The 27706-nt window shown below is 48.4% G+C and overlaps 1 protein-coding gene across 1 annotated transcript in view; it reads right to left on the reverse strand.

Annotated features, from left to right (window-relative positions):
• LOC135921240 (secretin receptor-like) overlaps positions 1-27706 on the reverse strand; it is a 323541-nt gene that overhangs the window by 270815 nt on the left and 25020 nt on the right. The window contains exons 4-5 of the mRNA XM_070531477.1: positions 10829-10953; positions 10389-10483 (exon numbers count right to left, since the gene is read on the reverse strand). Coding sequence (XP_070387578.1) covers positions 10389-10483; positions 10829-10953 — 220 coding nt within the window. The remainder of the gene's footprint in view (positions 1-10388; positions 10484-10828; positions 10954-27706) is intronic.

The raw sequence follows: 27706 nt of genomic DNA on the forward strand, positions 1-27706 counted from the left end.
TATGCACAGTAAATACATAAATCAGTCATGTCAGGTGTCTTACTTTAGGTTGCAAGTCCGAAGTTCTTGTAATCTTGCTTGTTTTTATTTTGTTTTCTTTGTGAGAATGAGTCACTTGGTTGCCTTCGCACATATTCTCAAAACTGTTTCATCACTGGGAATCAGGAAATTTAATTTGCATATGAAATTCCCAGTTACTAATTTGGTAGGCTTTGAGCTTAATTCTCTTATCTTTTATATGTTTATCTACCAAGTACTCTTATCGTTCATTGAAACATATCCATGTAATGCAGAGAGGGCACCCAAATTATAAATATCTCTTCTTGCTTTCTACCCTGCTCTGGTGTTTTCAAAACCTAGCATTGGTGCAATGGCCTGTCTGCAGAAAAGTAGTAAAGTGGCTAAATTTAAAGGTCAACAACATAATTAAGATACAAAGCAAAAATATAAGTTCGCAATTCTCCCCCATAACGAGAGTTCTGCTTAGAATTAAAAAAAAATTGACATCCTGCTGTGGTGTGAGAATTGCTTTGGGTTCCAAGGGGACTACGTAGCACCTGTACTAGTGTATACAAAGCAAAAAAAAAGATCACTCCAGATGGGAGCGGCAGTGGGAAGTCAAGCACAGATGCTTTATTTCACGCACCATTAATGTGGTTTATCATCTGCTCCTGTTGTATGGGAATGCATACATTGGGAAGACAATCCTTTGCGCCATTGTTACCTTAGCGGGACACCAGAGAAAGGTAGAAATCGAGAACAGGTATTCACACTTGGTTGCCCACAGTGTGTTATTTGGATGTGTTTCACTCTACAAAAGACTACTGTGGTAGGTAATCATAATGACAAAGACAAAAGAATTAAAAGAGGCATGTGTCTGTCATCCGTCCGTGACCTCCAGTGTTTATAGAAACACTTCTTTGTGTATATGTGCCAAGCCGTAGGGAGGCTTTACGTAACTCAGTCATGCTTGCTAAGCTAAAGATTGGAATAAGGAAAATCACAAGAACATTGTATGAGTGATTTATAAATGTGGCACCTAAAGTAACTTATTCAGGTATGTCCTGAGGATAGATTACAGCCAGTGCATAATGTGCTCTTACAGGATGACTTGTGATGAGTAAAAGAAGCCTTCCTCACATCTTCCTTTTTGTTTCTTTTGGATCTTTGTGCACTATGTGTATTGTTACAGCTGCGTGCATGCAGCTGGGTATAGTTTGTTTATGTGTTCTGCTTCCCCTCTTGTACTCGTCATTCATGCGCTATCTTTGCCGTAACAAAATACAGCTGCCTGTGCTACTTATTTTGTCAACGTGTTTGGATTATGGAAAGTTTTGTATTAGCGGTTATTTCTACCTGTGAAATTGTCTGTGTCAGCTATTTTACTTAGTCTTGCAAAAGTATGCTTCTCAACATAAATAAATGATCAGTGTAAGTGTTGCTGTATTTATTTTTGTAATTTTGTCAGTTATGAGGTTTTTATACACTGTTGCATGTTGTATGACAGAATAAAATTGATGCACAACTTTTTAATGTGGTGTTTTTCAGATCAATTTTCATCACGCTAACATGCACAAATTATGTGGGAAAAAGTGCCAACAAGAGTACCATAAGGTAAGACAGCTGTTTTTACTATTAGACTGGATTATCAATGGCCAACCAGTTGTTTTCAGCAAGCATAGCATAACGCATAGATAATGTAATCTAAGTTGGAATATTGTTTTTATTGCACTTCATTATATGGGTCTCCTTTGTACATAAGTGCAGCCTCTCTTATTTGTTATGTGTAGCTTACTTGCTTAGAATGTTAAGTCGTAAGTTAAGTCTTTTAGAACAGGGAAATAGGTTGAACTTATGAATATTTTGACATATTATAAGAGACTTGTGCGGTGGTGAATTAACCTTCTACATAAGTTACATAATATTTTGGGGTCTCATTATGGTTCTGAGTGGCATTGCAGTGTCATGCATATGCAGCTGCAGGCTACATATTGGATATTTATTTAAGACTGTTTTGCTTAGTTGGCTATTGATTCCAGTTTAATGGTAAAGAGAACTGTCTTGCTATCATAGTGATTCTGTGCTGACTTATACATTTGAATTTTCCAGAAGACAGTAACAAAGATTGATGAAATATTAACTTTTTCTTGCTAACCTGCCATGTGCTTTTTGTCAAGTTTACTGTGGATTCTTTGTTATCCTATGTTGTTTTTTCATAGTAATCTTCTTGAGAACTAGCCGTAGTCGTGTGTACTTACAGCAAGAGTTGTTGACACATTTTGAAAAGCGGCTCGACACTGCCATCCAAGAGTGAAACGACTTGCAAAAGGCCGCATTTGCCGCTAGCATTTGCAAGAGGCCGGCACGACGCACTAAGGGTAACTTGATACACATGGTGGAGTCATCAGACTCGTCTAGAATAGTTACCTGAATCATTCTTGCAGTGTTCACGAGACACTTTATCTTGAGTCGTTCGACTCATTTAGAATTGTTAACGGACTCCCTCAGCACTAGTCGTGTAACCCTTTTGAGAGGGTATAGGTGACTATTACAACAGAGTATGCATGACTATTGTGTGCAGAGTCAGGCGAACACCTTGTATTGAGCACAGATAGTCTCGGGACTCTCTGCCAAAAGAGAGTTCGGGTGTCTCCCACAAAGTGAGTCGTATACGTGACGAGTCCAGACTCTTCGAAAAGAGTAAGGGATACTCTTTTTTTTCTTAGTGTGTACAGCAAGGCATTCTCGTTCCGTAATGGAATAGTTGCGCTCCGATGGTGCGAGGAGGCGGCTCGCATAAGCAATAACGCGATCCTGGCCACGCTGACGCTGGGCTAAGTCGGCACCTACGCCATGACCGCTGGCATCTGTACGCAATTCTGTAGGGGCATCAGGGTCGAAGTGGGCGAGAATGGGTGGTGAGGAGAGAAGAGTGACGAGACGAGAGAAGGCGGCTGCTTCTGCAGTGCCCCACGACAATTGTTCGCCTTTCTTCAAAAGATTAGTGAGGGGTCTAGCAATTGCCGCAAAATCTTGAACAAAGCGACTGCAGTACGAGCATAGCCCGACAAAACTTCGAACGTCTGCAGCAGTCTTCGGAACCGGAAAGTCTCGGGCAGCGCGAGTATTGTCGGGATCAGGCTGCACTCCGGAAGCGTCAACGACGTAGTCCAGAACAGTAATTTGGCGGCGGCCGAAACGACATTTGGACGAGTTAAGGTGCAGCTTTGCCTTTCGAAATACATCAAGTATAGCTGTTAGACGCTCAAGGTGAGTGTCGAACGTGGGCGAGAAGACGATGACGTCATCGAGGTAGCAGAGACATGTGGACCATTTGAAGCCACGGAGCAGGGAGTCCATCATACGCTCAAAGGTGGCAGGGGCGTTGCATAATCCAAACGCCATTACTTTAAATTGGTATAGGCCATCAGGTGTGATGAACCCCGCACCTCCACCAGAATGTCACGTGTGGAAAGACACAGATTAAAGAGGCTATATACAAGCTATTTACACTGGAGCCAGATCGCGAGGCCGACACTCGCTTGCGCCAAGGGCACAGACCCACTTCGTCATCGTTCTCGCGGCGGCACATCCCATGAGCATCGCTCGATGGTATCGTACTCATATATTGTCACGTGGTAGTGACGGTGAAGAAAGAAGCAATAACACAGTAGCAATACTGTGAACGAGAAAACTAACTTTTATTGGGCGAACCTGTGCCCACAAAAACAGGCTACACTTATAGCACAACGATAGCGGCGAACACGGTCGGCGATCGTCGGAAAAACTGATCAGCGGGTCAAGCGCGTCGGCTTTTATAGATCAGTCGTCGAATGTTCCAGATTACCTGATGGGACCCGCGTGTCTTCCACAAAGTTCTACACCATTCATGTCACGCGATGAAATCTGATAACACAAGGTTCGGCGACAACAGACACGCGGATAGAAGCATCGATAACTTTCCAGAAACTTCGGATACATGCAAGCGCGTCCCGCGCTGCGCGATAAGATTTGTTAGGCGGTGAAACCTGGTCGCCCGATAAATATAAATACACGTGTCAATACCCCCCTCTTAAAAAGCATCGTCCCGATGCTGCAAAGAGAGCGAAACACAAAGGGACACCTATTAAACATAAGTAACAAAACAACGAAAAGAAATAAAGTCCAAAGGTCAGTTACGCGAAGTCCCAAAGTTCGTCAACGCTGGTGGTATGGCTTGAGCCGCACAACGTGGACAATTTCAGGTCGTGAGCGGCGCCGCTGTGACAGCGAAATGCCGTCTGGCACGACCTCGTAGTCCAGTGCACCAATACGTCGGATGATCTTGTACGGTCCAAAATAGCGACGCAAAAGCTTCTCGCTCAGTCCTCGTCGGCGTATAGGGGTCCATACCCAAACACGGTCGCCGGGCTGGTACTCGACGAAGCGTCGTCGGAGATTGTAGTGTCGGCTATCGGTCCTCTGCTGGTTCTTGATTCGCAGGCGGGCGAGCTGTCGGGCTTCTTCGGCGCGCTGGAGATAGGTAGCGACGTCAAGATTCTCTTCGTCCGTTACGTGCGGCAGCATGGCGTCGAGCGTCGTCGTCGGGTTCCTGCCGTAAACCAACTTGAACGGCGTGATCTGTGTTGTTTCTTGCACCGCCGTGTTATAAGCGAATGTTACGTACGGCAGGACGGCATCCCAGGTCTTGTGTTCGACGTCGACGTACATCGCTAGCATGTCGGCGAGGGTCTTATTCAGCCGCTCCGTAAGACCATTCGTCTGCGGGTGGTAAGCCGTTGTCCTCCTGTGCCTTGTCTGACTGTATTTCAGAATGGCTTGGGTGAGCTCCGCTGTAAAGGCCGTTCCTCGGTCGGTGATGAGGACTTCTGGGGCGCCATGTCGCAGCAGGATGTTTTCGATAAAGAATTTCGCCACTTCGGCTGCGCTACCTTTCGGCAGTGCTTTTGTTTCAGCGAAGCGGGTGAGGTAGTCCGTAGCCACGACGATCCACTTATTTCCGGTTATTGACGTCGGAAAGGGTCCCAGCAAGTCCATCCCGATCTGCTGGAATGGTCGGCAAGGAGGCTCGATTGGCTGTAGTAATCCGGCTGGCCTTGTCGGCGGTGTCTTGCGTCGCTGACAGTCTCGGCATGTTCTGACATAACGGGCGACGTCGGCGGTCAGGCGCGGCCGATAATACTTTTCTTGTATCCTTGATAGTGTCCGGGAAAATCCGAGGTGTCCAGCGGTCGGATCGTCATGTAGGGCATGCAATACTTCTGGACGAAGTCCTGACGGGACAACAAGAAGGTAATTGGCGCGGACTGGCGAGAAGTTCTTCTTCACGAGTAGACTGTCTTGAAGCGTGAAGGAAGATAATCCGCGCTTAAATGCCCTGGGGACAACGTCGGTGTGCCCTTCCAAATAATCGACGAGGCCTTTAAGTTCCGGGTCCGCTCGTTGTTGTTCGGCGAAGTCTTCCGCGCTTATTATTCCAAGGAAGGCGTCGTCATCCTCGTCATCTTGCGGCGGCGGGTCAATGGGGGCGCGGGATAGGCAATCGGCATCTGAGTGTTTTCGTCCGGACTTGTATGTTACGGTGATGTCGTATTCTTGTAGTCTGAGGCTCCACCGTGCCAGCCGTCCTGAGGGATCCTTTAAATTCGCTAGCCAACACAAGGCGTGATGGTCGCTGACGACTTTGAATGGCCTGCCATATAGGTAAGGGCGAAATTTCGCTGTAGCCCAAACGATGGCGAGGCATTCCTTTTCGGTTGTAGAATAATTGCCTTCCGCTTTTGACAACGACCGGCTAGCGTAAGCTATCACGTGTTCATGTCCATCTTTTCTCTGGACCAGGACGGCGCCGAGGCCTAGGCTACTGGCGTCAGTGTGGATTTCGGTATCGGCGTGTTCGTCGAAGTGCGCAAGTACGGGCGGCGACTGCATGCGTCGTTTGAGTTCTTGAAATGCCTCGGCCTGCGGCGTTTCCCACTTGAACTCGACGTCGCATTTAGTTAGCTGCGTCAGCGGCTCAGCGATGCGTGAAAAGTCCTTGACAAAGCGCCTATAGTAGGCACACATGCCAAGGAATCTGCGCACTGCCTTCTTGTCGATTGGCTGCGGGAACTTTGCGATGGCAGCTGTCTTCTGCGGGTCGGGGCGTACTCCAGATTTGCTGATGACATGGCCTAGGAATAGAAGCTCATCGTAAGCGAAATGACACTTTTCCGGCTTCAGGGTGAGCCCTGATGACTTGATGGCCTCTAATACTGTCGCAAGCCGCTTAAGGTGATCGTCGAAATTTCCGGCGAAGACGACGACGTCATCCAAGTAAACAAGACAGGTCTGCCACTTCAATCCTGCTAAAACCGTGTCCATCACGCGCTGGAACGTTGCAGGCGCCGAGCACAGTCCAAACGGCATAACCTTGAATTCATAGAGGCCGTCTGGCGTGATGAAGGCGGTCTTTTCGCGATCCCTTTCGTCGACTTCTATTTGCCAGTAGCCAGACTTGAGGTCCATCGATGAGAAGTATTTAGCGTTGCAGAGCCGATCTAATGCGTCGTCTATCCGTGGGAGGGGGTATACGTCTTTCTTCGTGATTTTGTTCAGTCGACGATAATCGACGCAGAAACGTAGGGTTCCGTCCTTTTTCTTCACTAAAACAACTGGAGACGCCCACGGGCTTTTCGACGGCTGGATGATGTCGTCGCGCAGCATTTCGTCGACTTGTTGTCTTATAGCTTCGCGTTCTCGCGTCGAAACTCGGTAAGGGCTCTGGCGTAGTGGTCGAGCGCTCTCTTCGGTGATTATGCGATGCTTTGCGACTGGTGTTTGTCGAATCCTTGATGACGTCGAAAAGCAGTCTTTGTATCGTCGAAGCAGACTTCTGAGCTGTTGCTGCTTAATCACGGGGAGACTTGGATTTATGTTGACGTCTGGCTCGGGAACTACAGTCGTCGGGGTAGATGCGACAGAATCCGAGAGGACGAAGGCATCGCTGGTTTCCTGTATTTCCTCGATGAATGCGATCGTCGTGCCCTTGTTGATGTGCTTGAACTCCTGGCTGAAGTTTGTCAGCAACACTCTCGTGTTTCCTCCGTGCAGTCGAGCGATCCCTCTTGCGACGCAAATTTCACGGTCGAGTAGTAGACGTTGGTCGCCTTCGATGACGCCTTCTACGTCAGCGGGTGTTTCGGTGCCGACCGAAATAACGATGCTGGAGCGAGGCGGGATGCTCACTTGATCTTCGAGCACACTCAAGGCGTGGTGGCTACAAGGGCGCTCCGATGGTATCGCTTGATCTTCCGACAGCGTTATTGACTGCGACTTCAGGTCGATGATAGCGCCGTGTTGGTTCAGGAAGTCCATGCCGAGAATGACGTCTCGTGAACACTGTTGCAGGATAACGAAGGTGGCAGGGTAAGTCCGGTCATGAATGGTAATTCTTGCCGTGCAGATTCCAGTCGGCGTAATGAGGTGCCCTCCAGCGGTCCGAATTTGGGGGCCCTCCCATGCAGTCTTAACCTTCTTCAACTGGGCGGCGATGCGTCCACTCATTACAGAGTAATCGGCCCCTGTGTCGACTAAGGCAGTGACTGCGTGGCCGTCGAGAAGCACGTCAAGGTCGGTGGTTCTTTGTCTGGCGTTGCAGTTTGGTCGTGGCGTCGGATCACGGCTGCGTCGTGTTGAACTGAAGCTGGAACGTCGCTTCGTCAAGTCGTCTTTCGTCGGTGTAGTCTTGGCTTCCTGACTTCGTCGGGACGGCGGCGTGTCGTCATTAGGTCGTCGAGACGGTTTCTTCGTCGTCTTCGTCGGCGGCGGAGGATCTTCGTCAATTCGACGAACAGCAACCGCACCTCCATCGGTTGCTGCTTTTAGTTTTCCGGATATGGGCTCGCAGAGCGGCCCCGGGCTGGGCCGGTGTATGGTCGGTGCTGCGGCGACAGGTAGCGGCCTGGTGACGGCGAACGGGACGGTCGTCGAGGGCTCCACTGAGTAGCGGCGAGGTAATCGGCGATGTCACGAGGGCGTTCACCTTCCCTCGGGCGCTGTGCGTTCACGGCGAAGCCTCGCAATCCCAGGTCACGGTATGGGCATCGGCGGTACACGTGCCCGGCTTCGCCGCAGTGGTAGCAGAGCGGGCGGTGGTCGGGGGCGCGCCAAATGTCCGTCTTCCTCGCGTAGGTGCGCTGGGCGACGGGTGGGCGTGCTGGCGGCGGCGGCGGTGGACGACGGAATTGCGGCGTTACAGGGACCTGGCGTTGTCGCGGAGGGGGAGCTTGACGGCGTGCGATGGCGGCGTAAGTCATCGCTTCTGGCTGGGGCTGCGGTAATTGTGGTTGCACCTCAGGAACTCCTAGCGATCGGTGCACCTCTTCTTTCACGACGTCGGCGATCGAGGCCACTTGAGGCTGCGACGATGGCAAGACCTTGCGCAGTTCTTCGCGCACGATGGCCCTGATGGTCTCGCATAAATCGTCCGTGGCCAGTGATTGAATTCCGGAGTAGCTTGTTGGCTTGGTGCGTCGGTCAAATTGCCGGTTCCGCAATTCCAGTGTCTTCTCGATGCTCGTCGCCTCACGAAGAAACTCGTCGACGGTCTTCGGTGGACTTCTTACCATACCGGCGAAAAGTTCCTCCTTTACGCCACGCATCAGTAGACGTACTTTCTTCTCCTCGGACATTTCTGGGTCAGCGTGGCGGAACAGACGGCTCATTTCCTCAGTGAAAATCGCGATCGTCTCATTCGGCAGCTGCGCTCTTGTCTCCAGTAGAGCTTGGGCTCGCTCTTTTCGCACGACGCTTTGAAATGTTTTCAGGAAGCCGCTTCGGAAGAGGTCCCACGTCGTCAAGGTGGCTTCTCGATTCTCGAACCACGTCTTGGCGGCGTCCTCCAATGCGAAATAGACATGTCGTAGCTTGTCGTCGCTTGCCCAGTTGTTAAACGTAGCGACCCTCTCATACGTTTCCAGCCAGGTTTCCGGGTCCTCAAATGTGGAACCGCGGAACGTCGGTGGTTCCCTGGGCTGCTGCAGGACGATGGGGGACGCTGGGGCTGCCATTGCGGTTGCCTTGGCCACAATCTTCTCGGTCTTCTCAGGTAGAAGTCCGTGTTCCGGGGGCAGTTGTTGAAGACGGCGGCTTGCTCGGTGGTCCGGGATTACGTTGGTGTTCTGTTCGCGGTCTGGGCTGGGATCACGGCTTGTCGGGGGCGTCCTGTACATGGACGAAAAGCACCTCCACCAGATGTCACGTGGTAGTGACGGTGAAGAAAGAAGCAATAACACAGTAGCAATACTGTGAACGAGAAAACTAACTTTTATTGGGCGAACCTGTGCCCACAAAAACAGGCTACACTTATAGCACAACGATAGCGGCGAACACGGTCGGCGATCGTCGAAAATCTGATCAGCGGGTCAAGCGCGTCGGCTTTTATAGATCAGTCGTCGAATGTTCCAGATTACCTGATGGGACCCGCGTGTCTTCCACAAAGTTCTACACCATTCATGTCACGCGATGAAATCTGATAACACAAGGTTCGGCGACAACAGACACGCGGATAGAAGCATCGATAACTTTCCAGAAACTTCGGATACATGCAAGCGCGTCCCGCGCTGCGCGATAAGATTTGTTAGGCGGTGAAACCTGGTCGCCCGATAAATATAAATACACGTGTCAATATTAGTATGCAGACATTGCTGTCGAGCCGGAAGATACAGCAAGTCAAGATTTATTTTTCTTTTTTTTACTAACAAGACGTTGTAATTTGTCTTCCGAATAGTATGAGAGCCATGTCAAGGAAGAGCCTGGTGACGTCAGTGCAGTAAGTCTTAAATCCCTCATGGCACCTTGGAAGCAAACGAGTGTAAGGACCGCTTGCATCCCTAGCCAACACACACACACACACAAACACACACACACACACACATATATATATATATATATATATATATATATATATATATATATATATATATATATATATATATATATACACACAAAAGAGAAGACAGGGAGTCAACAAAGGGGTCCGATTGTTAGTAATCACTAGAAGCCAACAAACATTGACAGCAAGCACTACATAGGGGAAATTACTTGTACTTAATAAGTGTTTGAAGGATATCATAAAATAATGCGAATCAAATTGGATGAAAAAATAACTTGCCGCTGGTCCGGAACGATCGCACGTCTTCGCATTGCGGTAGAGCATCACACGCATTTTTTGAAATGTTTCAAATATTGATGCTTTGAATACATGCTCCTACCCTATGTGTTCTAGCAGGTAGCGCACAAGGCCATTCCAAGAAGCAATGCTTGCGTTTACACATGCACGCAATCCCATATTCACTTGTGTGAAATTGGAATAGTAACGATTATTACAAAAGAAGACCTGAACTTACTTCACCGAAGCCAGGATGGTGAACGCAATAAGAAGGCTGATGAAAGACACGGTGTATCCAACTTTTGAGATTAGCTTGATGGTTGGAAGGTGAGGCTGAAAAATAACACAGTTGCAGAAAATTTCACGATGGCATGCCACGAAGAGATCGAGAAACAAGTACCGAATATGCACGCCTACAAAAATTGAGCACATTGCACGATGAATGTTTGCGACATAAAAGTTTATTATTCGCACAAAATATCCTCAAAGCAAGCATGGTGCATATTTAGTTTGTGGTGAAATAGTGATAATGACAACATTTAGGTGAGCAGCTACACTATCTTGAATGTTTTCTAGAAATTGTATATGCAAGACCTAGTTTTGATATGGTTTAACGTCTACTAGATCAGATTACAGCATTTTCGAACACTCTTTTCTGAGCGTTGTCGGGCCACTTGCCTCGAGTATAGTGAGACTGTCCGAGGTCTTTCCCGTGATGCACTGGGAATAGTTGGTCCACAGCTGTCCATGCTGAAGGCTAAAATACCACGTGCCGTTTTCAGTGCAGAACTTGCTTGCCGTTCCTGCATTCGCGCGAGCAAAAACATAGGCAACTTCTCAGGCTTCAGTCTAAAGATTTCAATGCAAGAACATTTATGATATATCATTCAATGATTATCGACATATCCGTATGACTACTACATCTACCTCATGGTCAACTATGAGTTATCGTGCACTGCTGCAGTTTAATGCGCATGTCTACAAGCCGACCAGCAAACCATGGTAAGCCTAAAAGTTACAGAACAAAGACTGCTTTCAGCTCGTTACTCATAAACAGGATATATCTACACGATCTCATCGCTATATGGCATACCATGCGCCTATCATTTAGAACTCACTACACACGGGCAACATCCACCCTTATAGGTATAAGGAGGCAATATGGCCTTCTGCCTTGAGCTCCTCTTAGGGACTGTGCAAAGAGTGAAATAGACGAAACGCATCTGAAGTACGGAGCGCGTGCGCTCGTACGGAAGAGCATTGCCACAAACAGGGTCTGGTTCATGGCGTAAGGCATTCGTTGGCATGTCGGCACCCGTGCAACCTGTTAATAGAAGGGAAGCTTTTTATTGCGAACCTGCCGGGTTTGTGGGAGCTGCGTCACTCACTCAAGTGACGCCGAAGGGAACAGACAGGCCGTGTGGAAGTGCTTTCTCATTGCACCAAGAGCAGCGCGCCAAGGCGATATGTCCTTTGAGTCTTCGCTCATTTCGTGGTAAGAAGTACTAGGTTAACGGAGCAATCTTTATTACATTATTTAAAATAGAATGGCTCCATAGAATGGTTGACAGAGGAGATCAATGGGATATGGGAACGAAGGGTTGTCCCGGAGTCCTGAAAAATGGCCTCGGCAATCCTCATTCCAAAGCCTGGAAGACCCCCGAGTCTCTCAAACCTCAGACCCATTTCCTTCACGACCTGCGTGGGGAAAGTGCCGGAACATGTCATACACAATCGCATTTCCAATTACATCGAGAAACATGGAATGTTTCCGTACAACATGATGGGCTTTCGTACAGCCCTGTCAACGCAGGACGTGATGAAGCTCATCAAGTATCAAATCATTGACAATACCACTAGAGATATAAGAGGCATCTTACATCTTGACCTGGAGAAGGCCTTTGACAATGCATCCCATGCTCACTTTCTGAACTCCATCTCGGAGCTTAATTGGGAGACGTCCTCCACAGATACATCATCTCGTTCCTCAGAGATCGCAAGGCCACGCTCCAAATCGGTGACCTCAAGCCCGACAATTTCAATTTTGGGCCCCAAAGGCACGCCACGAGGAGGGGTAGTCTCACCACTGCTTTTTAACATCGCCACGAAGAAACTATCGCAAAAACTACCCGACATAAAAGGAATCAATCATACGCTCTACGCTGACGACATCACAATCTGGTGCACGGGAGGAAGCGAAGGAGCTGTTGAATTAGGCTTACAGAAGGCTGCAGACCAAACAGAAATGTACCTGGATAATACGGGGCTTAGATGATCCCGGAGGAAGTCTGAGCTCTCCTCTACAGGCCAGTCAGGAGAGGTGCCAAACAACTCGCAAGCGCTCGCAATAACCCACCATGCGGGAGCAGGGTCGAGCTCAGACTCCGGGGTTCTCGAGTTTCGGGACACTCTCACCACCTTCAGCAAAATCCCTACGCAATATAACTTGGGTAGGAGGATTTATTCTCCCCCTCAGAGCAAACTGGTTCCACGTGGGAGCGGTGCGCAGCTCTCCCCTGGTGCAAACCTTCTCAGGACCTTGTAAATAAATTTATTTGTATGTCCGTCTGTTTGCCTGTATGTCTCTCTGTTTCTTGGTCGTTCTGGTTAGCTATAGGTTGGTAACAAATAATTGTATTACAGCGTAAACTGTTAAGGGCCCATTCCAATAGCCGCTTCGGTTGGCGATGGTGTCAGCCGCCGCCGCCGGTGTCTGTAGCAGCTATCACCGGGAATGAGACGAAAAATCGCCTATTCCAGCCGAGATCGAACCCGGCCCCACCACGCGGGAGTCAGGTACTCTACCACTGAGCTACGCCAGCCTTTTTTTAATGCCTTTTATTGCAACAGCCAGACACAAAAGGGTGACATAATGTGCTACATTTCTCTACTTTGTCACTTTGATCAAAGTTCACCAAGGAATTTCCTCAGCGACGCGTAATTCAGTTTCTTGACATTGCCTTAATCTTCGAACAAAATCATGTTTGTTGGCAGTACTCCCCAAGATCTTCGATGCCGTTGCTAAACTTTCAATCCAAGCATTCTAAATTAGTAAAAAAACGGAATTGCCATGTCGTGCCTTAAGTCTTCCCTCACCAGATCCTGCATGCACAAAATGAGCGCGAGTTTTAATGCTCAAGTCCGGCGCGTATTAGAAGCAGGTTGTCCTAGTGCAGCGGTAGCCACTGTGGCTGAGCGCCTAAAGAAGTCGGTTTCGAGAGGAACGGACGTGATTACAGAAAACAGTAATAGGAAATAACGAGTAGTGGCTATTCCGTATATTCATTCAGTCTCGCACAGGCTTAAAAAAGTTGCTAGTAGAAATGATGTTAATGTTGCTTTCACTGCTCCCAATAAGCTAGATAAGATATGCGCTGCCGTACAGAATAAAGAGGAGCGGGTAAAAGGCAAAAAACGAACGTATATTTGTCCAGTAAAGCACAATAAGAACAACAGTTTTACTGACTGTCGTGTAGGTGTGGTTTATAAAATTCCCCTTTGCTGTGGCCAGTTCTACGTAGGGCAAACGGGACGGCGTATCAATCATAGTCTAATGGAACATAAGAGGTCGTTAACCGGTGGATCGCCTTCTAATCTTTCCCTACATTGCCGAGATTGTAACTGCACGCCAGAGTTAGATGAATGCGCGATATTGTACAGGCATAAGAATGAAGATACGCGTCTTATGGTAGAGGCATGGCATATCTAAATGGTGGAAGTGCGTGCGTGAGTCAGCCTTCGATTACTTTACATAAGGAAGAGATTAAGTGCCTTAACAGTTATCTCTCAGGTAGACCGGCACGTGTACCCGATTGACACGTGGTGTTACCATACCTGAGCATGCGCAGATGAGCTTTTGTTGCTTCTTTCTTTCTTTCGCCTCAGTGCTCCCTTCTGTTGATAGTCGGCGTTCGTGTTGTACACTTCTCTACTCTTATGTCCTGTCTGCACGCGTCACTTTTTTGCATAATGAACCCTTACCAACTAGCTCAGCTTTCTGTCGTTCTGAGTATGTAACTGTCGCCTTTCAAAGCGGATGCCAAGAAACAACCGTAATGACCATCATTAGAAGACGCGGTTGATGTTTATGATATGATCATCATTACCATCGTACCACGCTATTTGCCTTGCGATGTGAGATGCGCGCTGCGAAGCGTCTATACGTGTGCCTTTTGCATTGCAGTTAGATATTAATACATCAGGTGGCACGCCGTGGAGTAGTTGCATAGGTAGGCGTACGAGGTAGGTAGAGAAGTATTGAGGAAGAAAAGGAAGGTTATGGAGATGTATAAATGTTGATGTAATGTGAAACATGTATGTAAAATTTCCCGTCTCCGCCTTTTTCAAAAAATCTTTTACCAAAACGGCTCGCTTAAACAAGACTTAATTTCAGAGCCTTCGTACATGTCGTCGCGTCTTGATCATCGGTTTGAAGTGGTCATTCCTTTCTGTCGCACAAATGTTTTCTCTGACTCATTTCTGCCGAAAACCAGTGCCGAGTGGAACCGCCTTCCCCCCTCCATCGCCTGCATCGAGGAGGCATCATCTTTCAAGACTGCAATAACTGATTATGTTTTCAATTTATCACCTTAATACTAATAATTGTTTGAGCATGTATTTTTATTATCTTATTGTACCCGCCCCCTCTGTAACACCTTTCTGGGCCCTGAGGGTACTGTAAATAAATAAATAGATAAGTATTACATACCTGATTATTTGAAGAAGGCGAGGCGACTCATTGTGATCGTCCCGTTTCAAAGGGAATGCCATTAAATCGTCATCCTCATCATTAGCATCCTATCGTCTCATTTGACACGCAATGTGAGATCTGCACCACGTAGCGGCGATACGTACATACTTTGCATTACAGTTCCGTTATATTCTATTAGTTGTCCCGACATGTACCAGTCGCACATAGCAGTTGCATGCTACGTGTAGCTGGGCCTGGTTAACTCAATCAGGCTAGGTGACTGCTTGTCACTACCCCGTTTCGAATTGGATGCCAATAAACCATCATTATCCTCATTATCAATAGCAACGTGCCGGACCGCGGTGAAGGGATGTGGCATGTGCTCCACGTAGCCTGGATACCTTTGTTTAGTCTCCGGTACACACTATATCGCGTCATCACGAGGTACATGCCACTGTTGAAGAAGCGAATGGTACATCTACGCGCGCCGCTGCAACATAGCAACATCGGGCTTAGCAGATGGCTGTGCATAGAACAGGACAAGCCGCAGAACAATCCGCAGCTCTCGCCGTGGACACCGGACGGACAGTTCAGATCGTTCTCACGAAAACGACGCGAAGATACTTGGCCGCGAACACCCCGTAGTGCGGTGGTGCCGAAAATAGACCTCCTATGGAGCCGCTTCCTCCCGCATACGCTGCAAATGCGCTGCGTGTGCCACGCAGACCTATGAATTATAATTTTTTTAACTTTTTTATGCCGGGATCCACGATAAACTTCCTGTAACGAATGTGACGTCGGTGCGAACGCGTTAAACATGCTCTATATTGACATAGAGTTACTATGGCTTTCTCCGGGAGCCAGAGTTGGGCTTCTGTTTTCCACGCCCTACTACGTTATAATTCGATCGTCAATCGCGGTCACGTGGAACTCCGAATTGCTGCTAAGAAGCCACCCTAACAGCCGCAACATGGCATCGCCCATACAGCGCCGACCACCCACTTCAATCCGAATTTGCGTTTGTTACTGGCCCTTCGCCCTATCAGCAAGAAACAAGCGGCAAGATCCGTCATCGCTAAGTCTCATGTCAAGCTGAGGTCAAATGATTACGTACGCTTTGTCGTAACTATTTAGATCAAATTTGTGTTTTCGCGCTGCTAGGACTACAGACCACGATGTAAGAATATTACGAGAAGTCTATGAACGGCGCCTGTTCCAGCATACCGGTTTTGAGTGGGCTTCAGGCAATTTCCGTAACATGGTGCCGTCGTGTTGGGGCTACAGTCGTGCTGCGGGTGGACGTGCTCACAGGACTCCGTGACAGCGACGAAATCAGAAGTTTTTTGTGCATGCTTTGAGCTTGCTTCCGTTTCTGATTTGCTGATTTTTTTAGCCTTTAAATAATAATTGGGTAGTTTCCTTTTTTCCTCCTTTTTTCGTTTGTGTGTGGGTGTGTTTCATGTATATTTGGTTTTGCAGGATAGTCAGAGCGTCTTTTCGCGCCACGTACTTTAAATGATGCAACCGGGTGAGATTTCCAGCCGTTGTAGCCTTTGAATAGTAGCTTGGAAGTGGCAAGACTAAGAGGTATTAGTGGTTTTACTGTGTGTGCTTTGGCCTGGGGAATATTGCTTTGTTAGGAAAGTGAGAGCATGGCGGCCTGGTTGAACACTTGCGAAAACATGGCATATCTTAAGTCTTTGCGGCATTGACTCCTTTTAAAACATTGGTGAGGATTACATTGTGCCATTTTAAGGATTTAGATACTGTGCGTATCAGTTTTTGCTAGAAGGCACGTGCTCTGCATCATTATAGTACGCATGAGAATGGAGAGGGAATCGAGTCAATAGGCCCAAACGGTGATGTCGATGAAAATGGAGGCATTCCAGGATGAGCTTGTCAAAGAGGTCGAAGAGCTAAAAAATTACTTAATATGGGGTGTGATGCACGGAAGGGAGTGGAAAAAATACTTCAAGCAGCCGAGGAAAAGCTGAATAGGGCCGCCATTGTGAACTAGAATGGTTGACAATGCAACGTAGTCCCCCGACGTGACAGAAGAGGGAGTGCCAGCAAAGTAAGTGGAACGTATGCAATGTGGTGAGCGGTTACCTTGTCATGGTAACAGGTGGGCTAAATGACGTCCTAAACAGGAAAGGGACAGGACTAGCCCAGCGCATGGCGAAGAGGGTAGACGACTTGCGCGAGCTGTCCCCTCCGGTGCAGACCGTGGTATGCACGGTGCCGGATGTACTTGTACATGACAGTCACGTACAAAGAGCCGTAGTGGTTGCTAATGAGGCGATATGGAAAATGAGCCGAGAGAAAGGCATTGAGCTTGTCGAAGTAAACGGGGATGTGAGAAGGTATGGTGGTTTTAAGCGATACAAGGTCCACTTTAATTACAGGCTGACCCAACAAGTGGGCTGGCGACTTGGTGGTCGCACTGTTGCTTTTTTAGGGGGCCCACGGGCGCTCAGGAGGCCAGAGTGGGTAATAATGAAGAAGGTCCCCTAGGGAACCTAGAATAGAATCGTCGTCCATAACAAAAGAAGGAAAAAAAGACAGCTCACCATGAAATAAGCTAGATCAGAAAGGTTGAAATCCGGGCCAGATTATAAACAGTTGAAGGGAAAAAATCAGTCACAAAAGAAAAAAGGACAAGGCTGGTTCACACCACAACGACTGGACTATCAACTGAGCTTGCGGCCAAGTTGGAAGTTTGCGGCCAAGCAGGGTGTAAGTGTAGCCTTTTCTGCCCCTTGCAAGCTATCGGGTCTGTGCTCGGGCATTTCTCGAGGCAAGACAAGGAACCCCGTTAGCACAACGCAGCACGAAAACAGTTTCACGGAATGTGTCTCACGGCTTGTGTATAAGTTCCCTCTCAAATGCGAGTGAGTTTACATAGGCCAAACCAGCCGATGTATTAATGACCGCCTGCGTGAGCACCACTCCTCCCTGGGGTCTGATAACGGTGCAAACTTGCCTCGCCATTGCAATGAATAAAGTTGTTACCGTTTGTTCAGCAATGTAACGAATATTGGTAGGGGCAAGAGCAAAGAAGAGCGAGAAATGCTGGAAGCGTACTACATCAGTTTATTACGTGACGGCTGCTAATTATTAGTGTTGTTACTTGAAAAATAATTTGCTATTTTAGGTCGGTCACGATGATGTGCTGTGATGAGCTCTGGCGAAAGCAGTGGAAAAAAATTTAAAAGATAGACGAATACCAGACAGTTGGCGACAAAGTAGAATGATTTATTAGTAAAGGTAAGGGGGCGAAAGATACATTTCACTCGTACAGACCAAGGACCATTACATCGGTAATATAAAGGTTAGCAATACAGGCAATCAAATTAAAGCTGCAAGCATGGGCACAGAATAATGGCATTTTGGCAGAACTTCAGAATGACTTCAGCATAGGTAGGCGTATGGATGATAACTTATTTGTTCTTACTCAGTGTATTGAAATATCAAAAGTAGAAAGCAGACCGTTGTATGTGGCCTTTTTAGAGACTACAGGAGCGTAGGACAGCACAGACCGCAACAATTTGTGGGATATTATGGAAGGGTTAGGCAACGATTGTATACAGCTTTTGAGGAAATTTACCTAGAAAACACCGTTTACGTAGAAAATGGGAAGGGATGAGGAACGAGGAGAAAGTTCATATCAACAAGGGACTGAAGCAGGGGTGCCCGTATCCCCACTGCTGTTGACGTACTTGGTGAGGTTGGAGAGGGCGCTAGAAGAAAGTAATATCGGTTTTCATGAGTCATACAAACAGGCGGGTACAGTAGTAGAGAAGCAGCTTCTAGATTTGTTTCATGCAAACGACATTGTGTTGCTAGCTAACAAGCAAAATAGTTTGCAACGTCTGGCTTATATCTGTGGAACGGAAGCCAAGAATTTATGTTCGAAGTTTAGCGTTAGAAAATCAGGTGTTATGGTATTCAATGAAAACAGAGAACAGGCAGTTGCAACGCACGGCCAGAAAATACCTCGGGTAAAAGAATATAAATACCTTGGTATATGGATAAACGAAGACAATATATACATGGAAACAAAAGAAAAAACAGTAGCAGTAAAGGGGAAGAGAAATACAGACTTAATGAAACATGGAGCGTGATGGGGATAGAATAGGTACGAGGAGCTCCGGGTTACGAGGAGCTCCGGGTTATGGTAATGGTTCCAGGACTTACTTTTGGAAATGCGGTTGTTTGCTTGAAATCAGGGGTAGAGTCAGGACTCGATAGCAACCAAAGACCAATGGGGCGCATCACATTGGTCGCTCACGAGAAGACTACAAATGAAGCTGTGCACTGTGATATGGGCTGGACAAGCTTTGAAGTGAGGGAAGCTCACAGTAAAATTTCTTATGAAGAAGGACTGAGGAATATGGAAGAAAGTAAATGGTCTAGGAGTGTGTTTAGGTATTTGTCCAGAAAAAACATTGATTCACATTGGGGGAAAATAAATAGTAAGCTTACCAGCAAGTATGCGGCTTGTAGGGTGAGCTACACAGCAACAAAGACTGTCAAACGGAATGTCAGAGAGGCTGAAATAACCTCATGGGTGGCAGCAATCGAAATGAAACCTGCCATGCGTAACTACTTAACTGGAAGAAAAGAAATCGGGAAAGAAACAATTTATGATAACTCAAAGAGAAGCACATTAGTTTTCGAACCGAGATCAGGATTCCTTAGAACAGGCACCTATAAAGCGAGCTATAATTATACTTGCTGAAGTAAAGCTAGAGAAAGGATGGAGCATGTTTTATTCGAATGAGAAGATATCTACACAGCGGTTGATCTAGGCACCACTGGACCCTTTCCAGCCCTTGCGTTCAGCGAGAGCAGGGGGAAGTAAACATGTCTGCAATACAGATTAGTAAGAGGCGATCGGAGGATTGGTGGAAGAAAAGTAGGGAAACAATAAAAACGGAGAGGTACAAAAACAATGTTGACAATAGGGGGTCAGAAAATTTGGTTATGGGTATTCATCATGTGGGCTTCTTTTTCTTCTTTTCTCTAGGTGGGAAATTACGCAATATAATAGCAACACCTTGGTGATGCAACCCATCCCCCGTTCCAAATGGACGATCATAAGATCCATCCATCCATAAGCGGGATCATCACCATCATCATCAGCCTGGTCACGCCCACAGCAGGGCAAAGGCCTCTCCCATACTTCTCCAACTACCCCGGTCATGTACCAATTGAGGCCATAAGCGGGATGAGCACGGCCAAATATGAAAGGGCGAACGCGGAGCGGGGGATGGAAGGACGCGAGCGACGATATGTGGTGACCAATCACAGTGGCCCCTTCAGTGACGTACGCGCGTTATTGTGTGGACAAGCACGACCACTCGTTTTGTTCTATCGCCTGCCCACGCCACTCGCGATTGTTTTGTTTGGTTGGTTTGGTCTCGTTCGCGCTTGTTTCGATTTTAATGGTGACAAATAAATGGGTGAGCAGGTTCGCAAAACAATTCATAAAGCAAGAAACCGTGCAAAAGCAACATACGTACTCCAGCGCAAAGCACAAAAGTGCTCGCAACTGCGTCCGACGAGCGCGAACGATGATGTGATGTCGGTGAGGCTCATGGAGGAAGGAAACTGAGGAGAGGCCCTACCCCATGCCCTAGCCCCTCCGCACGCTAGGAGAAAGGTGTGGAGGAAATGACGTTTAGGTTCTCCTTTTTTTTCCAGATTTTTTATTTCCTTGCTGCAGCGGCCACGCCTTTCGGGCCACAATGGCGGCTTTGTTATTGTTCTGTGCGCTCACACGTGTTGTTCCGTAGGTTTCGTACCGTGGCAAAGGCGCCGTGCGGGCAGGTTTGCGTTGGTGTCGTGTTTTGTTGCGCTGCGTTATCTGGACCGTGTCTGTCGTTTTATTGTTTCATGTTTCATCCCGACCAAATGGGCTTCCGTGGAACCCTCGACTTCACCCCTTAAGTATGATCTCAATGAATGTAGCAGTGGCTCCAAAAGAGAATAAGCTGTGCTTTGCTCCAAGAGCACGTAACACCTCAGGTAAGAAATCATTGAAGACTTGCAAGGCAAGCTTTACGTTCTGCCTTTCAATGCTCAAAGGGTAAAGTGCTTTTCTCGACAGCCCATAGCCATGTTTCAGCAGCAGGTCACACCCTTCGCTGTGAAGATCCTTGATTGTCGGAAATGACGCTGTTTGCATGCGCTCTGACTGTGGCGCGTCTGTTTGTATCTTAAGGAAGTAGAAGCAAACTTGGTAATTCTCCTGGTTTATCCACTTATTTCGTATGTATTTTAGTATGTGTACCGGGTACCCAACCAATTCTGTTACACAATTCTAATAAAAGAGGCGATTCGAAAAGGGACATCGCTTTTCTGTTCAGAGTTGTTGTCGTTCACGACGCTCACAACCCGGTACCCAACCTTTTCCAGTCCGCAAACCACATTTTTAAGAGTCTTGTGCAGGAACTTCGCCTCTACTCGGTGCACTGGCACGATGTGCCCAAATTATTTGAACTTGCACGTCGTGCTTTGCACCATGAGAACGACCGCACAGTTTGCATCTGCAGTTGCGTTAAGCGGAGCGCCGGTAACCTTGTCCCATTTGTAGTCAAAGTGTGCTTCTATATTGTAACGACGTGGGATCGACGAGTATGCGTAGCAGCACCGCCAAGAAACGCACTTTATCAGCCGTCCAAGGGAACAACAACAACGTCTTCTTCGTTTCCCCCGCTTCGCCTAAAAACCCGCGCTACTTCAGCGTCGTCCCCACTGGGGCATACCCGCTGAATTATGGTTCTGCCAAATATAGTCGTGTCACTTGCTCCCCCTTTAGAAAAGATCATCGTCCCGATGATAGACGCTTGGAAAGCAGCGGTAAAGAACTGCGCAGTCTTGGCAGTCCTCATAGTACGGCTTCATACGCAGCACGTAAACGACCTCGGGTAAATGCCGTCGGCGCTTTGAACAGTGCGAGCTGTCTGGAACGACTTCGTAGTTGACGTCACTGATGCGTTGGAGAACTATGTAGGGCCCGAAGTATTTGCGTAGGAGCTTTTCAGAGAGCCCACGCTGTCGAATAGGTGTCCACAACCACACTTTGTCGCCGATGTTGTATGTTACGGCTTTGTGCCGAAGATTGTAGCGTCGGGCGTAAATGTCCTGTTGTTCGTGGATTCGCAGACGCGCAAGCTGCCTAGCTGCCTCTGCGCGGTGTATTAGCTCTTCAGCACCCGTCTCGTTGTCGTCAAATTCATGAGGGAGCATTGCGTCTAATGTTGTTGTAACCTCACGGCCGTATACGAGACTGAAGGGCGTCTTGCGAGTGGCCTCTTGACGAGCCGTATTGTACGCGAAGGTGACATAAGGTAAAACCTCGTCCCAGTTCCTATGCTCTACATCTACGTGCATGCTTATCATATCAGCCAATGTCCTATTCAGTCGTTCTGTCAGTCCGTTCGTTTGAGGGTGATACGCTGTTGTCTTCCGGTGGGCGGTACCACTTAGACGTAGAACGATATCTAAAAACTGGGCCATGAACGCAGTACCTCTGTCCGTGACAACTACTGCGGGAGCGCCATGCCTTAAAACGATGGATTCCGGAAAAAATCGTGCCGCTTCATCTGCTGTTGCCCGTTGCCGGGCACTTGTCTCGGCATATCTAGTGAGATAATCCGTGGCAACGATTATCCACCTATTACTAGTAGTAGACGTAGGGAAGGCGCCCAGAAAGTCCATGCCTACTTGTGCAAATGGTGTGGCCGGTACGTCAACAGGGTGAAGTAAGCCGGCTGGTTTGTCGGATGGCGGTTTACGGCGTTGGCAATCCAGACATGTCTGAACGTAACGTTTAACGCCCACAGTAAGTCTCGGCCAGTAGTAATTCTGCCGAATCCGTGCCAATGTGCGAGTATAGCCCAAGTGCCCAGCAGTCGGCTCGTTGTGGCAGGTGTGTAAGATTTCACGTCGAAGCGGTGATGGAACAACAAGTAAGTAGTTGCTGCCGCTAGGCGAGAAGTTCTTCTTGTAGAGGACGTTGCGACGCAAGCAGTATGATGCCACCCCTCTTGCAAAGAGCCTCGGCACGCTGTTGGTTCGTCCTTCGAGGTAATCAATAAGCGACAGCAATTCAATGTCATCCCGTTGTTGGCGTGAAAGATCGGCAGTATCCACGAGTCCCAGAAAAACCGTGTCGTCATCGTCTTGTGCTGCCGGCTCAACAGGAGACCGAGAAAGGCAGTCGGCGTCTGCGTGCCGTTTTCCCGACTTGTATGTAACAACAAAGTCGAACTCTTGGAGTCGAAGACTCCAGCATGCGAGCCGGCCGGAAGGATCTTTCAAATTAATGAGCCAGCAGAGGGAATGGTGGTCACTAACGACGGTGAATTACAAATACGGACGAATACGGACGAATACACACTAAATTTCAGAACTGCCCATACCATTGCGAGGCATTCTTTTTCAGTGGTGGAGTAGTTAGCTTCGGCTCGGGATAGTGTCCTACTGGCGTAAGCAATCACTTTTTCGCTGTCACCCTGCCATTGTACTAGCACCGCCCCTAGACCGACATTGCTAGCGTCTGTATGCAATATCGTGTGTGCTCATCGAAGTGTGCTAATACGGGAGGCGATTGCATGCGTTGCCGGAGCTCGTGGAATGCGCGCTGCTGGTCTTAGCCCCAAGTAAAAGGCATATCTTCTCGGGTGAGCTGTGTTAACGGCCATGCGATACGCGCGAAATTCGCAATAAATCGCCGGTAATATGCACAGAGTCCCAGAAAACGTCGCACGGCTTTTTTGTCTGATGGAATCGGGAAATTAGCGACGGCGGCAATTTTATCCGGATCAGGTCGGACTCCTTGGCTACTGACGACGTGACCGAGGAACTGGAGCTCACAAAAACCAAAATGGCAGTTCTCAGGCTTCAAAGTAAGACCGGCAGAGCGTATCGCTTCAAAAACAGTTTTCAACCTTCGTAAGTGTTCGTCGAACGTTGCGGAAAAGACAATCACGTCATCCAAGTACACCAGGCATGTTTGCCATTTGAGTCCGGAGAGCACAGTGTCCATTAGACGCTGAAATGTTGCTGGTGCCGAACACAAACCGAAAGGAAGTACCTGAAATTCATAAAGTCCGTCAGGCGTCACCAAGGCTGTTTTCTCACGGTCTCTCTCATCCACTTCGATCGGCCAATAACTGCTTTTCAAGTCCATTGAGGAAAAGTAGCACGAGTTTCGCAACCTATCCAAGGAATCGTCAATACGTGGCAGTGGATAAACGTCCTTCTTTGTGACCTGATTAAGCTTCCGATGGTCGACGCAGAAGCGCAGGCTACCGTCCTTCTTCTTCACTAAAACTACAGGTGATGCCCACGGACTATTAAATGGTCGAATAACGCCATCTTCTAGCATCGTCTTCACATGTTTTTGTATTGCTTCGCGTTCTTTTGGGGCCACACGATAAGGGTTTTGTCGGATGGGTCTGGCGTCGACATCAGTAATGATGCGGTGTTTGGTAAGTGGCGTTTGACCAACTCTTGACGCAGAGGAGAAACAGCCCTGGTACTGCTTGACGAGCTCAAGCAGACGGTTCCGCTCAACGGCCGTTAACGTCGGATTAACGTCTACAATAGGTGCAGCTGTGTGGATCGTAGAGGCCGACTCCTGCGCTAAGTGGCAGTCTTGTATTTCTGTCACTTCGTCGAAATAGGCGACAGCAGTGCCTCTAAAGATGTGTCGGCGCTCCCTACTAAAATTTGTCAGCAAGAGTTCGGCGCTTCCGTCGATTACATTGATAAGTGCTCTGGCAATAGACACACCGCAATTCAGTGCTAGCGCACTGATGTGTTCAGCTACTCCAGTCCCACTTTGCAGGCTGTCACAGCGCACCTGTACGAGAGAGCAACTCCGCGGCAAAAGTATGACGTCGTCCGCGGCAATACGTAAGCGAGGTTGTTGTGGCTTCTCATGGGTGACATTATCTGAACTAGTGGCAAATGTGACGCTTCTGTCACGAATGTTAATCACGGCGCCGTACTCCCGTAGGAAATCCATGCCCAGTATAAGTTCTTTACAACACTCAGTAAGGATGACGAGGGTGACGACGAAGGTTGAACCGGTGATTAAGAGTCGGGCCGTGCATTTCCCGACAGGTGTCATCAACTGACCTCCGGCGGTTCTTATGTTGGGCCCGTGCCATGGTGTCTTCACCTTCCTCAGTTTGTCAGCGACCTGTAAGCTAAGGATAGAAAAATGGGAGCCAGTGTCAACCAGAGCGGCTATTTCGTGGCCGTCAATGCAAACGATGAGCTCGGCGCTGACGATGTCAGTTACGTCTTTCGTACTTCTATTCGTCGTATTCGTCGTTGTGCTGGGCGTCTTTTTCGTCAATGTAGTCTTCACGTCGTCGTTCGTCGATAACGGGGGATGTGGAGCAGTTAGAGTATTGGTGACCTCACCCCCTGAGGTCGCTGCGGCTAGTTTCCCCGTCGAGGGCTAGGCGATCTGCGTCTAGTGACGTCGGCGAAACTGCGACGGGTCGGCGAATTGTAGCGCGCCGGAGATGGAGAAGGAGAACGTGGTCGGGGCGTCGTCGTATTTGGTGGCTGACTGTTAACAGGAGCGTCGTTGTAAGCGCGTCGACTGTCGTACGGAGAATAAGCATAGTTGGCAGGAAAGCTTGGGTGTTGAGCGGCGCGATAGTTGTTCCATTTGCGGCAAACTCTATAGACATGTCTAGCTCCACCACAATGGTAGCACACTGGTCGACGGTCGACGGTGCGCCACAAATCGGTTTTCCGAGGCTGGTAGTTCGGCGGTAACTCTCCATGGAGCCAAAAAGTGGCGTGCGCTTGTCGAAAATACGGCGTTGTTTGTGCTGGCATGATCGGCGGGGTCGGTAGAGTCGACGAGGGTGACGATGTCGGCTCTATTTGTGGCGTAGGTGGTGTTGTAGTTATGGGTGTCAACGGCGTTGAAGTTGCGTTGAGTGGACGGCGAACAGCTTGCGCATAAGTGAGGCGCCGCGGAACGTCGCCACAGTCTGGCGCTGAAAAAGCTTGCCGGACTTCCTCCCGGACAACATCAGCAACAAAAGATAACGCTGGCGTCGGTTCCATAGGCGCAACCACAAAGCCGAGCTGCCGAAGCTCTTCTCGCGCCACTTCTCGGACAACTTCACGCAGAGACATGTCGTTACTCGCAGCCAGTACGGAAGTGTTCGCCGTCGAGTTGCCCATGTCATGCTGGCGGTATCGTTGATGCAGGGCCCGTTCAATGGCTGTAGCCTCTTTTGTGAACTGTGCCACTGTTGTCGATGGATTTCTCACAAGGCGAGCAAACAGTTGCTCCTTCACTCCTCGCAGGAGATATCACAGCTTTCTTTCCTCCGGCATGCCTGGGTCTGCCCTACGGAAAAGACGGGCCATGTCTTCCGAGAACATAGCAACGCTCTCATTGGGCTTTTGAACGCGGATTTCAAGGAGACGCTGCGCGTTTTCCCTCCTGTCGATGCTTGAAAAGGTATCCAGTAGCTCTGCGCGGAAGTCATCCCACGTGGCAAAGCTCCTCTCCCGGTTTACGTACCACGTACGAGCATTGTCCTTCAAATAGAAATAGACACTCGAGAGTTTGTCCGCCGAGCTGGTCTTATGGTTATACTGGGCGACGCGCTCGAACTGGTCTAGCCAATCTTGGACGTCTTCAAAGGCATCACCGTGAAAGCTCTCCGGGACCATAGGATTCTGTAGTGTTACTTGCGATGGAGCTGCGGTGGCCATGTTATTTGTAGGAGGCAAACGATTTCTCGAAGTTTCTTGCAGGGGACTGGAATCGGGCGCTAAGCCTCGCAGGCGACGACTGAAGCGGTGGACCGGTGTTTCGATGCGCGATGGTGATTCCGGGCTCGATCGTCGGCTTCGCGAAGGGGTGCCAAGCATGAAGAATACCCAGCACGTCCACCAGTGTAACGACGTGGGATCGACGAATATGCGTAGCAGCACCACCAAGAAACGCACTTTATCAGTCGTCCATGGGAGCAACAACAACGCGTTCTTCATTTCCCCCGCTTCACCTAAAAACCCGCGCTACTTCAGCGTCGTCCCCACTGGCGCATACCTCCTGAATTATGGTTCTGCCAAATATAGTTGTGTCAATATGCATTTCGTCAACCATAACTGTGACAAAGCACTGGTCATGTTTGAGGTCACGAATTCTTCTCACCATGAACCCGCTCTGATGCTCTTGTTGAGGGCCCATACCGTAAGACGAACCCACTAATTTGATCGTAATAGGATGCGGCAAGGTGATGCTTCCATGGCTGCGTGTGTAAGCGTACGCATAGGGCGATACAGTAAAAACAATGCAGCGGAACACAATGAAATAAGCAGAGTAGCGTCTACGCTGTTTTTTTTCCATAGGTGCAAGGTTACTTGCTCTTTTATAAATCGAATGCAGTCGGCGTCGTCTTCTGCTCGGGACGTGCAAAATCGATCCAGCAACAAACAAATAGGCTCACAAATTTCCGTGACTGAGTTGGACATCAGGTCACCATCCCACTTCTTGATGCCTTTGAGGAGTTCCACGATACCCCTTTTACTGTGAGCGAATTCGGGAAGGCATGGATTTGCGCTTTGCTTCTTGAGGGGACAACTGCTTCTCAAAAAATGGGTGGATTTCTTTCATGAAAGTGAGCAGAGCATTTTTCAAGTGAAAATGTTTCGCCTCAGAGATTGTAGCATTCAGTGTAGCTTTTAGGGATGTCAGTAGGCATGGTTCGACGGGGGAAGGAAAGCTACGGGGCGTCCGGTGCCTCTTAATGGACGAATGAGGTGGATTATTTCTCGCGTGTACCAAGGTTTCAGACCGTTGCGCTTTATACACC

The sequence above is a fragment of the Dermacentor albipictus genome, chromosome 1 (assembly GCF_038994185.2).
Source record: "Dermacentor albipictus isolate Rhodes 1998 colony chromosome 1, USDA_Dalb.pri_finalv2, whole genome shotgun sequence".
Classification (NCBI taxonomy): domain Eukaryota; kingdom Metazoa; phylum Arthropoda; class Arachnida; order Ixodida; family Ixodidae; genus Dermacentor; species Dermacentor albipictus.